This window comes from Akebia trifoliata, chromosome 14 (genome assembly GCF_017979445.1).
Source record: "Akebia trifoliata isolate Shusen 1 chromosome 14, ASM1797944v1, whole genome shotgun sequence".
In the NCBI taxonomy this organism is placed as follows: domain Eukaryota; kingdom Viridiplantae; phylum Streptophyta; class Magnoliopsida; order Ranunculales; family Lardizabalaceae; genus Akebia; species Akebia trifoliata.
The window spans coordinates 1,151,041-1,168,891 of record NC_141388.1 but is presented as its reverse complement, the minus strand read 5'-3'; the positions used below and the strand labels follow the sequence as shown (position 1 = coordinate 1,168,891).

The 17,851-nt window shown below is 35.1% G+C and overlaps 2 protein-coding genes across 2 annotated transcripts; one reads left to right on the top strand and one right to left on the bottom strand.

Annotated features, from left to right (window-relative positions):
* The first annotated feature begins 1,004 nt into the window (after nt 1-1,004).
* LOC147385316 (uncharacterized) lies at nt 1,005-2,105 on the top strand. Its single transcript, XM_086423142.1, has 2 exons — nt 1,005-1,810; nt 1,980-2,105. Exons 1-2 carry the CDS (start codon nt 1,097-1,099, stop codon nt 2,103-2,105), a joined length of 840 nt encoding a protein of 279 aa, XP_086279268.1. The 5' UTR covers nt 1,005-1,096.
* Nucleotides 2,106-4,006: 1,901 nt separating this feature from the next.
* On the bottom strand, nt 4,007-13,976 carry LOC147385315 (uncharacterized). The gene is made up of 20 exons (XM_086422609.1): nt 12,576-13,976; nt 11,696-11,899; nt 10,281-10,385; nt 10,055-10,120; nt 9,808-9,972; nt 9,604-9,678; nt 9,358-9,512; nt 8,606-8,741; nt 8,466-8,535; nt 8,239-8,366; nt 8,060-8,116; nt 6,701-6,886; nt 6,484-6,576; nt 6,175-6,260; nt 6,027-6,093; nt 5,878-5,944; nt 5,654-5,790; nt 4,989-5,080; nt 4,800-4,866; nt 4,007-4,645 (listed from the first exon to the last, which is right to left on the bottom strand). The coding sequence occupies exons 1-20, from the start codon at nt 13,803-13,805 to the stop codon at nt 4,481-4,483; spliced, it is 3,351 nt and encodes a 1,116-aa protein (XP_086278735.1). The 5' UTR covers nt 13,806-13,976; the 3' UTR covers nt 4,007-4,480.
* Between the last annotated feature and the right edge of the window lie 3,875 nt (nt 13,977-17,851).

Below are 17,851 nucleotides of genomic sequence, written 5' to 3'. Positions count from 1 at the left end.
TGAGACTCAACTTATACGCCACGTTCCAAACAATTCAAACTGTCCAAAGTCAATCACTTTCTCTATAAAAATAAATAAATATCGACAGGTCTTTGATTTTATAGAAACGTTTTCAAGCGAAAACAAATTCCTTAAAAAAAAAAAAATATTCCTTGAAATGAGTGTGTGTGTGTGTGGCAGGTTTTCGTTGAGGGCCTTTGTAAGTAGATTAAAAATTAAATGAAGCCTGGCCCCTATTAAACAACTGGGCTGCGTCAGGCCTGGTCTTTAGATTATTCTTATTATTATTGCGAGAAGGTGGCATACTGGCATGTGCAAACGAACATTGTATCAAAAGGGCTTAATCAACGTGATTCTATGGTCATGGGCTACAATTTTTTTTATATTTAATCAAAATGATTGTGATATAACGTAAGGTCAGGGCATTTGGGGTTCCAAAATTTGATGTCGAACCACTTCTACTCCACCACCTTCTCTTATTATTTATATATATTTGTGTGTGTGTCTTTACTCGTCATTGAAGTCTTTCCTGAAAGTCTGAGGTTGACTAAACAAATCTTGTTCTTCCATTCAATTTGATCAAAAGCCTCTATTTGGGAGCTCACCATTTGTCTCATGGGATTCAACAGTATAGATCTCAATCACAATGTTTCAAGAGTCCCAATCACTAAAAAGAGACCAAAAGAAGAGCCCATGAAAACCTATGTAGTTTACATTTTCATTCATGAGGAAGTCTATATTGTCTTATTGAATAAGAGTAATTTATAGTATTCAAAGTAACATTAAATACCCAAATGGAGTATGAAAAAGAATATCTATCGACCACATCAAAGGGGTCTTCTTCCCTTTGATGCGTTGCATGGTAACTTTCCCCATTTGTCACTATTTAGGAGGGTAAGTTCTTACTCCGCTACTTGCTGATTCAATCTTCACTCCAAGAGCAAGAAGACGCAATAGATGGGCTGATCATTGTAAAATACCCCCCCAAAACCCAATGAAAATGACCTTCATTGATCCAATAATTCAACAAATATTATTCAACTCCAAACTCATATTTAAACCCATTCTTGCTTACATTCCCCTTCTCTCCTTACTAATGGTAAAAGCCTCAAATGAGATGGATTTAGATGATTGGGAACTTATCCCTTATGATGAGTTCTTCCTTGATTTCCATCACCATGAGGATGATAAGAAGTGTTTCGATCCAGAAGATGCAATCAACATGAACTGCTCAATATGCCCATCCCCTACTTCTTGCCATATCATTAGAACATCGGAGAATTCTAGCATTTTAAAGGGTGCAAATGAACTTGTTCGGGTCCCAACTTGCTTAAAACCGACAATTGGGAAGATCCCATATCAGGAAACGGAGGAAGAACTTACCAAGTTTCCTATCGTTGAGATAGATAACATACTATCAATTAATTCAACAAAGATAAAAGATCCAAATTTGTTATTAGTGGTAGAAAATCAAGGCACGATCTCGCAAGTATTATTCAATAAAGCAGAGGAGAATGAATTTGTCGACATGAAAATGAACTCACCAAAGTCCCGTAGTAAGGAGATTAAGCCTCAAACAGAGGTAGGATTAGTACTCCAATCTGAGGAGGAAACAATTGAGCAAGAGAAAGTGAACAAATGCAAAGGAGTTGGTGGTGGTTTGAATATATGGAGCTGTGGAATTGGAACTCTTTGCTTCATAGGTGTGGTTGCTGCTACAACTTACATTTTCATCTTCGGAAGCAGACGAAGAAATAAATACCATCACCACATCCCGAAGCTTCAGTTTCAGATTTACACCGATAACAAGGTTTGCAAATTTCTTAAATGCCTGAAGTTTATTTAATTTCACTTCTTAGATTAAATGTTACCTAATAGACTATTGTTTTACTTCAAATTTTATCGACCATAGCTTTTAAAAAAAAAAACCTATAACAAATCTATTATAGAAATTGTTAATGTCTCATATGTAACTGCAGAAAATGAAGCAAGTAGTTCAACAAGAAACTAGATTGAATCAAGCAATTTCAACTGCAGTAAGAAGTGTTCCTCTCTTTGGAGTTCATATAATCAGTGGGGGTCATCATCACTATGAAGGTCTATAAAGCATGTAAGTAAATAATTGCTCGAAAATCACGATCCACTTAAGTATTATTATGAACATACACGATCACGATCTTTTAGTATACTGAGTTAATCATACAAGATCTTTGCATCTATAAATAGAAATATTGCGGCATACATCTGTCGTGATAGTGATGATATTCAAAAGGTATACCAATATAATTGTGTTCATGTTTCAAGGACCCCAACCTCAATTTCTTGAGGATAAAAATAGATAATGCCCTCCCCAAGCTCACACAGTTTCTTGATCGATCTTCTTCTTCGATGTTGGTGGATGCAACAAGAGAGTAGTTGGAAGTTCAAGTCACAAAGAGAACAAGTAGTAGTATGTATTGAGTAGATATGGCTGGCATTGAATGTCAATTTGGTCAGATTACTTGGTTTTTATAAAGTTTGAATGTAACGTAATTCTATAAATGCCAAAACTTTTCCAATGATACATAGACTTGGTTGTCTTAATTTAAGTTAATGTTAAAAATGGTCATGTTTGATCAGTTTTCACCTTGATTTGGGACTAAAAAGATGCCAACTACAACATTAGTTCTCTAATTGGATTGATTTTGAGAAGTGGGATAACTATGTGGGGGCAGAACTAAGCACTTTTGATCTCCTCAAATGTGTTGTGAGTGAGATGTCTCGTATTATGTTGCGCTACGCAGAGTTACGGGGGTCCAGGGGGGCAGTGCCCTTGTCAGGGGTAAAACTTGATAGAAAATAGTGATTGTTCTTGGTCTGTTTCGTGGACGTAGGCACATTGCCGAATCATGTAAATCCTTGTGTTTGTGCAATTTTTGTCATCTTTACTATTTCAATTTTTTCATTAAATGCACTCAATTAAGTAAGAAGTGGTTCTCCTACCAAAGTGCGAATGTCCAATGGAGACAGGGATTCAGTGGGACCTTCATGAAGACCTCTTAAATGGGTCGCTAGATATTGCATTTTTTAATATGATGCAACTAAATTGAGGAATATGATTCGATCAGTTGACCCAACTTTTGGAAAAGATTTGACGACAAACCATTCCAACCTTTAGATGATTCCCACAATCAATGAGAATTCAGAGGCATTTGTTGTCCATTTTAATATGCCCGGCACCATTATTTTCAATTTCTTTTTCATTTTTTCCTCTTTCAAAAGAATCTTTTAGTGGCAGATAAAAATAAATACTATTTACAAGAAAGTTTTCAATTATTTGAGCTATGACTCTAGTGTCCAGAATACATGGCATACACATAATAAAATTTAAAATGCAGAAAGAACTAATTCCTACTCCACTTTAGACAATTTAGCAAACAATTAAGAGGAATTAATAATAAATCTAAAAATCCAATAAAAGATTTGCAATATTCTAATAAAATTCTTAATATAATTCCTTGAAAACCTTTGAATGATAAAAAAAATATCTAAATTTAATTAAACAAAATTCCAACTTAGATCTCAACCAACCATTTAAAAACACAAACAAAATGTATAAATATGTCCTGAGCTCAAATGAATGAGAGAGAGAGAGAGAGAGAGAGAGGTGTTAAGATGGATCACTTAGATATCAATTCTTCTCTACGAAGTTGCAAAGATCAATTTGATTTCAAATCTAGTCCTTTGCTTTCAAGTATAATTCTTTAATTTCTTTTGATTGATTTGCCATAGAGAGAGAGAGACCTAGACAAATTGCTGGTGAGTGGAGACAATAAAGCCATTGAGAAGTCCAACTAATGGAAGATAATAAAGCTTCGTTGGTAACTTAGGTGAATAGTATTTTTTTTTGCTGAAAAATTTGGGAATTTTTTGTGAATAAAATGGCAGGTAGCCAACAAGGTGCCTACCTACGATTCACAAATCAGATAATTGACAGTATTCTTAGTATTGAGGATATTACAAGGACTTGAATTATAAAAATATAAGTTTATTTATAATGAAGGTCTCTCAATCAGAAAAAATTAAAAAGATTCAACCCCAAAACTGCTACAAGAACTGTCTTACAGACAATTCTTAACCCCCACTAACAAATCAACAAAAACCTCTCAAAAAACCACGAGTTCCAACCTTTCGTCACTTCCTCTTCTGGACACACGCGACTAGGCCATAAATCATGCTAGTAATATACACATTCTACATCAAAAACCTCTTTTTTTTTTAAAAATCTTTCTCATCCGCACAAACTTTCAACCTCATCAACCAACCACAAATAACAGAAACTGTATCACTATAAAACACCCACACGCCAAAGGAATCATGGGAATGTATTATGGGAAAGAATGGAGGCATAAACACAGAAAGGCACAAGCAGACCAGATACAGTAATCCCTCTCTTGGAGAAGCAACGACATCCCCCACCAGTGCCAATGCCAAGGTTGCACTATGATGAGAGAATGGATTGCAAAGCAAGCTGCTGTTGGGGCTGCAAGGACGACCAAGTAGATGCTAGGGTGGCAGGAGGTAATGTTTGCTGCAGCTGCCTCAACAGATTAATCATCCTGCTTGCAGTTTCCTCTGTAACCAGATCCTTGCCCCCACATAGAACCTACGCGCCAAACAATCAATTTCACAAATTAATAAAAATAAAAAATAAAAAGAGGAAAAAGGATAATTGACTTAATAAAAATGTCTGCAACCTGCCCAATTAGAATGATTTAGCAAGATGAGAGTACAATATGAAACACAAAATAAGAATTTACCTCAGCAAAGACAGCAACAATTTTAGGAAGATATTGATTATTAGGCCCCAAAACCTCTCTATCTGACCTGCAAATAAATGAAAAAGATAGAATTTGACTTTCAACAAATCGTATAAAAAGTAGAATGAGAAAAAAGAAAGGACATTATAAGGTCAACAATACTTTGTCACGTGCACACCCACTCCTCACCTTTCCACCATTGAACACAGCTGCTCGTGCACAACTTTGGCCTCAATTAAATCATCTTTTATTGGCAAGCAGCCTAACCAGGCAGGAACAACCTGCCAACAGAGAGGAACAACTGAAGGGCGAACAAATACAGCAAATATTTAAACAGGTGGCCCAAGAACATCCTATTTTTGGGGACTATTAAGTAAGAACTAATGTAACAACATAAAAAAAAATTGGTCTTGGTAAGGAAAGAAAAAATTGAAATAATAAAAAGCATTGAATGTGACATAACTTCCTACTAGGTACTATAGAATGAGACGAATAAGGAAACCTGTCTGGGTCTTTATCTTTTTAGGCAAAATATAAAACTATAAAATACAGTTCGAATTTCATATGAGACCTTTCTTTGATACATTCACTCAAAAAGTTTTTAAAAGACAAAACAGCAGTTCATCTAGCTGTCCTGTCCAAAGAACTGTTTCCACACATCCATTATTACGTGCCTTGCAAAAGAGGCACTTGATGCTATGCAACCGGGAAGAAAAAACTGTCCCATTCCCATATATAACCAAGGTTTGTGGAAAAAATTTAACAAGCCAAAAGAACAAAAAGCCCTATGCAGGGGACAGAAAAAAAAAATGCCAATTCTTGTTTAGACAGGCCACTAGCAACCTAGAAGGTACCTGAGCTGCATCTATGCTGTCACGATGGAACTGGCATATCTTCCCGAGTGCCGAAACAGCATTATCATATGCCATTGCATTATCTGAATGTAGTGCATTAGGATGCCTTATCACAACATTAAGCCTGGAAAGAGCCTCTGTAAAAAGCCAATACAAGAAGTTCTCGTATTCAGTATGTACAAGGAATAATATTTCAAAATCATACATAAAACTAATCAAGTCACCTCCGACAAGCGGTTTGAAAAAAGATCCACCAAACTCTGCACATACACCGAGCCCATAAACAGCAGCCTGGAAATAAATTCAGCTCAACTAAGATCCTTTAGAACTTTTAAAGGTAAAACCACAATACTTCCTGAGTGTCGAGAAAAACCTGTCGGACATCTGTATCCTCATCATTGCAAGCTTCCAACAGGAAAGGTAGATAAGTATCATAATATCTGTTCCACCAACATGTAGCATAAATGCCTTGAAGAATTTAATCACAATGACTATTTAAACTTTGAGAGGAGTATGCTTACTTAATTGCTGCTTCTCGGCATTGCTCTGCAATATCATCAAAAATGCAAATAGCAATCCTCCTCTCTTCTGCTGTTTTGTCCTTACCCTGCACATAAAAAAATTTTAAGACGACAAAATAAAAGAATTGACAACCACTATCTTTTTATGATGACTACAATGATGAGAACGGATATTAAAAACGAGCAGTATATACAGATATTAAAGTTAAAACCATCTCATATACTAGGTTGCTAAATTAATGAAGGGCTTTAAATAACACAGAAAAAAGGGGAGAAAAAGGATTGTCATGTTTTTATTAAAGAACTTACCCACATAGGTGTTATATATGATGAAAGTTCGTCAAAGAAAGGTAAGAAAGAGGCCTTGAATGTCTTGATCAAAGTGCCCAAGCAATCACCAATCTGAATGCAGTAAGCAAGAAATCCAGAAAAGTTTTATGATAGTAAGGAAAATAGAGTTGTGCAACCATAAATAAAATTAACTAATAAACCAAGAATTTGCAAGACAGGTTTTCTTGAGACAAACTTTATCAAACAGTTCTTCTTCTTGCTCATTTTCTTCTTTAAGCAACTCCCGTTCCTCTGCATCAAAGTCCTCCGCTTTGGTTCTCTCTGCTCTTTCACTTTTTCTAGTTGAGCTGGCAGTGATCACCTGCTTTATCTCATCCACGATGCATCTCACCTGACTCTCATCCAGAAGTGGTCCAGAAATCTGAAGGAGAAATGTACAGTGCTTGCAAGATAAGGTCATTGAGTTTGCAAGAATAACACAGAAGAACTCAGGAAGTCATACAATTCTCATAGGAGGTTTCGGGGGCTGTGAATTAATTTCCAAACAAAGCAAAGATCAACACTTAGAACAATTCTAAACAAATCTCGTCATAATGGTAAGTATTGGCTGCATTCTTACTCAATGTCTTTAAAGGGGAAAAAAATCATAGTAGAGTATAGGTATGCAATAATAAAAACACCAATTGACCAACTCCTCGAGCACTTTGTTGATATACATGGATCCAATCGTGAGAAAATAGTTTTTCTTTTTTCTTCTTCTTCTAAGGTGGTACCAGGATGTGGGGATCCTCCATTCTATCAAAGGTGGCATGTTTGCTTGGAAAATGATGCATGACAAGATTATAGTCGTGGACCATCTAATCAGTTGGGGGGTCTTGCCATCCTGAATAGGTGAGAGCTTTGCATATCAAGTGAGAAATATCTAGACCACTTGACTCTTCACTATTATATGATTTGGGCAGCCTTTTTCATAGGGGCTGCCAATGGATCAGATCAGATGGTTATATACATCCAAGGACCTTTATGTAATAAATAATATGAAAGGGGCAACTTTATAGTATAAGATCTTTTATGCAATTATGCTACAAAAATCAAGAGAAAAGGGGGACTGAGACCCATAGTTGAGATGGTTGACATAATGCAGTGCAACATTGAGGTCTTGGGTTCAAGTCTAGCTTACCTACCATAAAAAGAAAAAAAAATGAGAGATAGCACATCCCCAAAGTCATACCAGAGATAAAGGTTCCAAAAAAGTGTGTGCCTCCTCCCTTAGAGCCTCCTAATACGGTGAAAGGTTCTGAGAGAAAAGAGGCTTTCCTTAAAGGCTCAAGGCCTTTTTCTTTTGATGGGTAAATTGGACTCGAACCCACAACCTCAAAGTTGCATCCTCCAAGGACTTTGAAAACATTGGTTGAGACTTAATCCGGTTTGCAGTCATCATGTAAACACATTCAGGACTTTTCACTAAATTTTTATGAACAATTGATAAAACAACCCAGACAATAATGCACAAAAAACACTGCACTCAAATTCCTCAAGAGTTAAAGTTCCAAGTGAAAGGCATAATCTAACTTCAGCAAAGGATATGACAAACCTGTACACATTCCTTCAATGCATCCAACATGCTTACACAAATTTCTGTCTCAGGTTCCTGCAAGCCACTTGCAATTAAATAATAATTCAATAACGGATAATAAGTGGTGAATTGACAAAGATAGGAACAGAACAGAGAGAATATGGAGAGTGACACAATTGATAACCACAAAGAATGACCTTATGTAAAGCATCCAATAAAGCGGGTATTATGTAGTCAGACAACTGCTTAACATAGGACTCATTACGGCCTTGAGTTTGTCCCTTCTCAACAGCTAATTTAGCAGAGCGCAATAGCTCGGGCATGGCTGGAGAAAAAGAGATTATGTATCACATTAAGAACCTAGGAAAATCTCAAAAAAGAAAACTCAAAGCAAAATGATAAACAAAAATTCAATGTAATATACCTGAAACAGCAGCCTTCCTAACTTCTTCATGAAAGTAAAATTTTAGAAGAGGAACTAAAGTAGGAGCAACCTGCATTTTCATGAAAACAGTCAGTAACAGATGATAAAAGAAAATCTATACAAATTACATCACAACCAACCTGATCAATCCATGGATAGAAACCCTCCTTTAACTCATCAGCATAGCAACATAACATGTTGCACGCAGTAGCTTTCTCCTCCAAGACACTAGTCTTGATACCAATCCTTTTATCCCCGACCGTAATGGTTTCAATACTGCAATAGACATACAGCCCTTAAATAAATGAAAAATAAAAGCCAGAAATCCTTGAGTAACAAATAATTCAGAAAAGCAATATCTTTCTGAGACATTAGTTTACTACCCAATGCTACACCAGTACTTAATTATGGAAATTCATAAAAGCAAGGGGTTAGAAGACAATAGAGAAAGCAGGAAATAATTAGAGAATAAACCCATAAGCTTGAGAACGTTATTTGTAATTATATCAAATGCTTATACAACAAACGCAAAAAACGGATGTGTTTCTAAAAGTTAACAATGCAGATTTTGGAGCCTAGAATAATAGAAATGTCATTTAAAAGGGGACAAATTGCAGGAACTACACTCCAGAACACGTTCTTATTTATAAGTATATTCCAGAAAATCTTCACTTAACATGTTCTCACGCCGCCAAAACATAAAAGTAGAATTATAATAAACATATTTTAAGTTGAAGAGTCCAGAGCATCATACAGGGTAAAACATATAATACATCATACAGAATCTTCAACCATTGCCTGACATGATTTTTATTATTAAAGGAACGAATTTTAAGCACTGCCTAACATGAATTTAGTAAAATTACATGAACTTCTAGAACTAAGGGCAAACCTTTCATCATCTGATTCGTCTATGTCAGCATCTGAATCTGCAGAAGTAATAGTTACATCAGGTTTAAGTTGAGCAGATTGAAGCAACGGAGGCATGACTACGTTCATGTAAGGGAGGAAATCCTGCCCTAGGCACTTGCAGAGTCTGGCCCACGCCTGCAACATGCATTAATGGCTTGTTACCAACATGACAACTACAAGAACTTATGGTCAAAGGAGAAGTTAAATAATTCAAATGGGAACATACTTGTAGCATGTAACTTGTTGTTGGATCATCAGTCTCCATTTGAGATCCTTGTAATGTCATAAGAACTTCCATAACCTTGCATAAGATGACAGAACAAAATGAAGCTGTCAACCCAAGTAATCATGGAACTCATCTCTCTATGAGACAATACAATTAAAAAAAAGATAATAGCTCCAACAGCCATTTCAACCAAATAGATATTACCTGCTTAGCATCATCCCTGAACTTATCCTTTCCAACAGCCATTCCAACCAAACTGATGCACTCCATAGATTTGGCACGAAGCATGCGGTTAGATTTGTCAGTTGCATTCACTAAGATGGCTTTGAGATAAGGCATAACAGCGTCATAATACTTTTGGAAATGCTCCTGTGGGTTTACACAATGTCAAACCAAGTTATTTCGACAACTGGGCATAAAACAGAGAACTAAAACTGATTTCAAGAGGTACCTGTGATGAATCAGCAACTGATGCCAAAGCAGTCAAAGCCCCCTCTTGTACCATTTGCTTCCCATTCTGCATTGTGTGCATATATCAAATAAAATGACAGCCCAACTTCATCATGAACGTATATATATATTTATAAAGGTGCCAAGCCTGATACTGTGTTAAAGCTTCAATGATGGTGGTGGTGATGAAAATAATACGTTAGGTGTCGATCATAATGATGATGTACCTGTAGAAGTACAAGCAATTTGCTGACTATCCCATCTAAGTAAGGTGTTAAGATATCTGGTGTGCAGTTCTCGCTGAAGTTGAGAACTGCTGAAGCAGCATGTGCCTACAAAAAGAAGAGGGAGAAAAACATGAAGCAAATGGTGTTTCTTCCAGAATGAAGATGAAAATTAGTGATCCCACAACATTATGTACTGCAATCTAAACAGAGAAAATGTTTGAACAGAAAAATTACAGAAGGGGTATGGCTAGGAACTAGATGGTCCAATATATATGCAGGTTAATATAAGCACAAATGGGGCAACACGGCCGTGCAAAACAACCACTATTACCATAAGTGTCAAGCAAATGTTTTGTGAATAAGATATAAAGCTTAAGCTGAGAATTATAACTGCCAATGTATCCTCTCCAGATAAGATGTTTTCTCTAGAATTTTGATTGACATCCAATTGCACGACTGTATACCTCATGAGCTCAGTTTTTTTTTATAAGTGTAAATTCATTGATAAAAAGAAAATGATACAAAAGGTGGTCGAGATGACCCACCAAAACGGCAAGCTAGTCACAAAGGGAGTTCCATCTAACCTCACGAGCTCGGTTGACAGGGATTTGGCACAGAATTGCAGGAATCATTGATAATATGTAGTGGTTATTGCAATAAAAAGCATGTGAATATCGACAGAAGCCACTAGAACAACTAGCGGTAGTTATGAACTGTCCAAAAACAATAGACAGCTAAGTGTGTATCGATCTCACTCTTCTATTCCTGAGGGAGTGCATGTCCTATATCCTTATGATCAACATGACCTTTATCGAATGAATACCAAATTTGTTACAAGATTGGCATGTTAGAGTAGTAGCTAAAAGACATCAGATACCAGCCCAAAACCTTCAAATATTTGTCCTTACAGAAGGTAATAGGATAAAAAATGAAGCAGCGATTCAAATAATAATAAGAAAAATGTGAGTTTCGTCCATGAAATGTTTCATCTACAGAAAAACAGATTTAAATATGCACCCCCGAACAGAAAAAATAAAAAATACTCTCTTTCCTTCACAACTTTGCACCAAGGAAAGGTAACCACGATGCATCAATTAAATCGCCACCAACATCTCAAAGATCCTATTCACACTATTTTATTCCATATTTAGACATATAAATGGACCAGTTTCAACATCAAATGGTCTAGTAACAAAAGAATACAGCATAAAGAAATCTGTCATAAACTCAAGAATGCTATGCATGATACACAGAGAAGATACGAATACTAATTTCAAACAAGTAATAAATTCCGAATGAAAATAAGATTCATTGTGCATGCATGGAGATGACTTAATGATGTAAAATTAGTTGTAGCTGTGCCTAGGAAATAAAATGATAATCAAATATAAAGCCCAAATCAGAAATTTACTAACCTGTACTCGAGGATTCTGGAAATCGTCCATAGCTGCGGCGAGTGCAGGTAGTACCCGGTGATGATATTGAACTTGCAAATCTGGGCCCAAATCCGTAGACAATTGTCCAATTGCATTAATGGCCGCCCACCGCACACGTGGGTGAGGATCTTGGAATGAGTTCAAAATCATAGTCACCACTTGCTCTAGATTTTTTATCATTACCTACACAACAGTAACCCGTGGAGGGGTACGTATAGAATGTATAGACCATAACCACAACCAAAATCAATCTTGAATCAAACAAACAGCCACACCATAACAAGTACCAACAAATATGGCAACAAATCAATCAGTGACCCGAGCTGACGGTAACCTAACAAAAAACACTTTCCTTACTAATTAGTAAGATTTTAACTCTTACTAAGGGTCATTGAGCTCAAATGGATTACCACATTGGCAATCCAACACCACAGACCTCTAGATTTCAAGGAAAAACGTAGATCCAAAAAAAAAAAAAAAACAATTTTTTCTGGTTTGATCCAAGGTATTGAAAATGAACGGCTACTAACCTTCCATGGAACTCCCAAATTTAATATTAAAATTCAACGGTGAAAGATAACATTTAAAAAAATTTAAATTCTTCAAAGTTCATCGAATTTTGTCCTCTACAACCCTGTGGCAACGGATCATGTTTTCGAATGCCACAAGGTGAGATCAACGACCCTTAATCTTACTAAGTTAGTAAGGCTAGACGGGCTCATAACCTAACATTAAGGTCCAAAATCAACCACCTATTCAAACAAAATGTTTCAATTATAAACGAAGTAAACGAACAAGCCCGTTAAAAATCTAATATCATAGTTTAATTAACAAGAAATAGAAAGCAAAGCTTCACTACCTTTGAGCAACCTTCCGCAATCTGAGCAAGACAAATGAGTGCGGCATGGTGTTTCTGCCACTCCGGAGCAGCCAAATATGCTGGCAATAGCTCCGATGAAACGGGAAGAATCGTATTCCCTCCTAATGAAATTGAGAGTCGATCCAAACACTCCTGTCCAACACTATAATTGCTGGTCTCCCCAGCATCCTCATCCTCGCTCTCCGCAGTATGCCACATAGGATCATCCTCAATATCCAAAAGCATGTTCATCAGGATAGCAAACAACCTACTTATAAACTGTGGAAGCTTTCTCATCATCCCAGGAGCCCGTTCTCTTGCCTCGGCAAGCGTGATCACAAACTCAATTGCAAGGTGGCGAGTTCCCTCTTCAAGAGATTCTGCCTCTGCAATCTGCAACATCGACCCAATCACATCGACAAGTTGCCGTCTCAGGAACTTTGGCTCTGTCCCTGCCAAATCAATCAACAACTCCAACGCCTCCTGGGCGGTCACCTCTTGACCACAATTCAGCGCCTCCGTCAATGTCTGCATCATCACAGGCAAAAGATCTTGGAATCGATCACGGTCCGAAGGGCTTGATAAGCACTGAATAAAGTTAATTGCGGCACCGAGGGCAGCAATCCGAACATCAGAATTCGATGAAGAAGCCAAACATTGTAAGAAAACCGAGTGGAGAGTGTTTAAATGAGGAATTAGGGTTTCCCCAATGTACTGAGACAATTGAGCAAACATTAACAAGGCAGATTCTTGAAGCCGAGGCACATCAGATGTAACACACTGGAACATGAATGGGAGAAGCTCAGGCCAACCGCCATCAGGTAAAATCCCCGAAGCGAGCTCCGAAACCGTGTCGCAGAGCTTCTTAGTTATCGTCTTCGCATCTTCTCTTTGAACACAAACCAACAGATGAGATTTAATGTCAAATTGGGTGGATGGGGAGAGACGAGGCCATATGTATGAGTCGTCGCGAGTGAGTTGCTTTCGTAGGAGAATCGCTGACATCGCTCGAACCTCGACATGAGGAGAAGATTGGAGAAAATGAACAAGCTTTAAGGACAAGGAATCGGGATGATTTTGTTTGCAGAGATTGAATAGGGTTTCTGCCTGCGATCGTTGCTCGTTCCCTGTTGACATGAGATGAGAAATTAGAGTTTCGAAGAGAGTCGGATCAGGACCAAGGATCGCTGCGACTTGGGCTTGTTGAAGCTGAGATGACTCGGAATCCATTAGAACGAGTTAGGGTTTTGCACAGGAACTGAAACTGGAATCGAGAGAAATGGTGGAGAACGCTCTCACTCTCTATCGTCGCTCGTTCTAAACTGAGAGAGAGAGAGAGAGAGAGAGAGAGAGAGAGAGGGTTTTGTGTTTGATCGATGGGGTTTTTGAGGGGTTGAGAGATTTTGGGTTAAGTGTGATTTTGAGATTAAGATGCCCTTTTAAGTGGAGATAACACGTGATAGTCGCTTCTGATTCACGTGGCAATAAAAGAATAAAATGATGAATTCTATGTCAACAGCAGACAGCTCAGTTTGGAAGTATAATATGCCAAAAATGCAACTGAGCTCAAAACCGTTGGATCAGGTAATCATGATGATTTCAAAGAAAAAATTGTGAATGATTGGGTGGTCCTATCCTCGATATTTCTAGAGATTTGTACTGTATGTTGTAGTTTTCATTTTTTACCCATTTTCATTTTCAATTTCATGGTATATGAAATGTTAAAAAATTCTAGGTTGGATGAATTTCTAATTTTATATGTTAAAAAAAAAAAGTTTATTTGTACAAGATAACAATAACCTTAGATGAAATTGTACATTATACAATTTTCATTAACGTCATTAATAATTAATGGAAAAAAATGGTTGGCCTCACCCATGGTTAAGAGTTCCTTTTCTTATTAACATAGTAAGATTTTGAGTCATACTAAGAGTTGTTTTGCTCAAATGAATTATCATATTAGAAATCCAACATTGTAACTCTCTAAGTTTCATTGAAAAATTCAAATAAATTTTTTTTTTTTTCAAAACACAATTTCTTTTGTAAAATGGTATCAAAGCCAAGTTTCAAAAGTTACCTAAAAGAGTCTTTAATTTTATTTTAAAAGAGTACAAACAAAAGTATATTTTCAATTTTATTTATAACTTTATTTGAATTCTGTAATCAATTTTTTATTATCAAAAATATAAAGTACTATATCCAAAGGTAGCTTAAAGGCAATAAGGCATGTCCTCATTTTTAAGGTAACAGCACTCTAAGCAATAAATTGTGTTGGGAACCTAAGAATCTGTTGTTATACCGAATAAAGTATCAGTATTTTATTTTTAGAATGAATATTTGTTTTCTCTTAATTGTCTTAAAATTTGTTCACTAAAATAGATTAATTTAAAAAGATTTAGATTTAGATTCGAGGCTTCCTAATCGGGTAATAAAACCCACAGACAATAGTACCATAAGATGAGCAATAAAACCTTGACCAAACATAGAACGAAGAAATTTAAAATTCAACTTGTTTAAATGAAAATATTTTTAAATAAAACTACAAATAAACAATACTTCTTCATTAGACTCGATCAAAACAATTTCAATCAAACAAAATGATGAAATTTCATATGAAAATATTGAACAATCAATAAAAAATTGGACAATTCCAAAAGTCTTTACAAATGAAATTTATAAAGTTAAACCAAAGTTAAGAAATGATTATATAATAAATACAATTGAACAATCTATGTCAATTTCTAAAAAAAATGGAAAATATTTATTTACTTTTACAAAATTTATTATAAAAACTTCAAAATAAAAAATATAATTATATTCGTTTTTGTCTTATCTAAGTAGCAATAATACCTTTTACTAGAATATGCCACAATACTTTTGTTTTTGCCCATGTTAAAGACCGAAGAAAAATAAAATTCTCAGATCAATTAATAGGAATGATTTAGGTACCCTTACATGATGGTCTTATATTTTTTAATTATTTTTCAAATTTCTTAATCTCATTGACAAATCCAACTGTTTCAAAATCTTGAACACTGAAAACATCATTGTAATTTATATAATTTATTATAAATTTATGATGTCTTTAATTCCAAATGTAATATATCAAAGTTAAACAAAATGATTAACTACACTATTTTTAACAAATTTAAAAAATGCTATAATAACTCCAAAACAAATTCAATGGGATACCATTGATCTCAATAGCTTTTGAAAAAAAAAAACACACAAGAATCTCTCCCAAAAGATGATAAAATAGAAAGTATTATTGAACATTCTGATGGTAGTATTGAAATCAATTTTGACACAGTGAGTCAAAAGAATTATGTTATATTCATTTTTTTTAAGAAGGATATCTGAGCCAGTTGATGCGTACCAACTATTCTCTCCTCCATGAAAAAGGCTTGCTAAACTAAGCTTTTAACCTTGTGATTTGTGACCACAAACTATTAACAAATTCATTATCTTGAAAATCATTTGATCAAATGACCAATAGAACTAATAATATTGTTCAAACTCATATTTCATATCCTATTTTCCAAAAACATAAAGAAGTTTAAACAAAATACAATCCTACTGAGTCTAATTTCGGTAGTCTACCTAAACAAGTTAATATGATTTGTATTGAAAATAAAAAAAATTCACAATAAATAAAGAAATATTCAAGGTTGATATCCTAAAAATCCTCTACACAAATAGTTCTTTAAGAACTTCTCTCAAACAAAACAAAAGAAGATTAAAGAAAAATGATTTGAATAGATGACTAAAAAATAAATTCATATTTCATTATTTAAATGGTTTAAAATCCCAAAAAATTCAAAATTATCTCATTCGGTAAATATGTTAAAACAAAAAATACAAACATGGAAAATAATAAAAAATGAAAGAATTTAATCACAATTTCCTTATTTGATAATTCTCTAATTCTTCATCAAACCCAATCAAAACAATACTTTTTCATTTGGCTACTTATCATGGTATATGAAATTAGAAAATTTGTTATCTTGTACAAATAACTTTTTTTTAACATTGAAAATTAGAAATTAGAATTTCATCCAATACTACGTTGGGTGATTAGGTAATCATGATGATTTCAATTAACTCTCTTTTTTTTTTTTACACTGAAAATTTGTTATAGAAAATCTCTAACCACATTCACCTTGGATGAAATTCTACATTATACATTCCATTTTCATTATTGATAGTAATTAATGGAAAAAAAGGCTAGCCTCACCCATGGTTAAGGGCCCATTTCCTTATTAACATAGTAAGATATTGAGTCTTACTAAGGGTTGTTTTGCTCAAATGGATTATCATATCAGAAATCCAACATTGTAGCCCTCTAAATTTCATTGAAAAATTTAGATAAAAAAATTTCAAAACACAATTTCTTTTGAATTAGATCTAAGGTTTTGAAAATAAACGGCTACCAAACTTCCATATAATTCCCAAACTTAAAAATGAAATAAAACGGTGAAAAATAATTTTTTTTCTTCTTTAAAATTTGTAGAATTTCATCCTCTACAATCCTGAAGCATCAGATCCTCTTTTTTGGATGCTAAGAGGTGAGCCCAAGGCCCCTTACCAAGGGTGAAATCCTTATTAACTTAATAAGGCCAGGGGGACTCTTTTATCATTGGGATCATAGGATATTGGGGATTCTCAATAAAAATGTATCCCTAGTAAATAGTATATTGCTCCTTAGAAGATATCTATGGGAAATCTGCATTTTTCTTCAATTCGTACTGATCTTGTTGATGGAGAGTCTCAACAATGCGTAAAGCCATCTTGGCTCAAAATAGCTCACCAACGAAGGTTGTAAAAGAGATGGGAAAAGGATTGTTTAGATACTTAAAAATTTGTTTTAAGTTGAGGAATTTAAGAAAGAATAAATTTATTATAGAGTTATCAAGATCCAAAAATTATGGGGTATTTTAGAAAGAAAGATCCCTCCCATAGGGGTCCCATTTTTGAGGTCAATTTTTTTATTATTTATCATTGACGCTAACCAGCCATCTAAGACAGGTGTACTAAAAGGGATTATTTATAATTAAAAACTTTTTGAAGAATAATAGTAAGAGGGATATTATTTAAAGTAAAATCGTCCATAGGTAACGAAGTTGGAATGGCAAAGATGTTGATACATTTTTAAATTTTGAGAAAGTTCCAAGGCAGGTCAATTCACCATGATGAGTAGGACAGAAAACGCATCATAGGGGATGGCATTGATAACGGAATGGAACTTCTCTCATAAGTTGATCATTGGATTTACATGT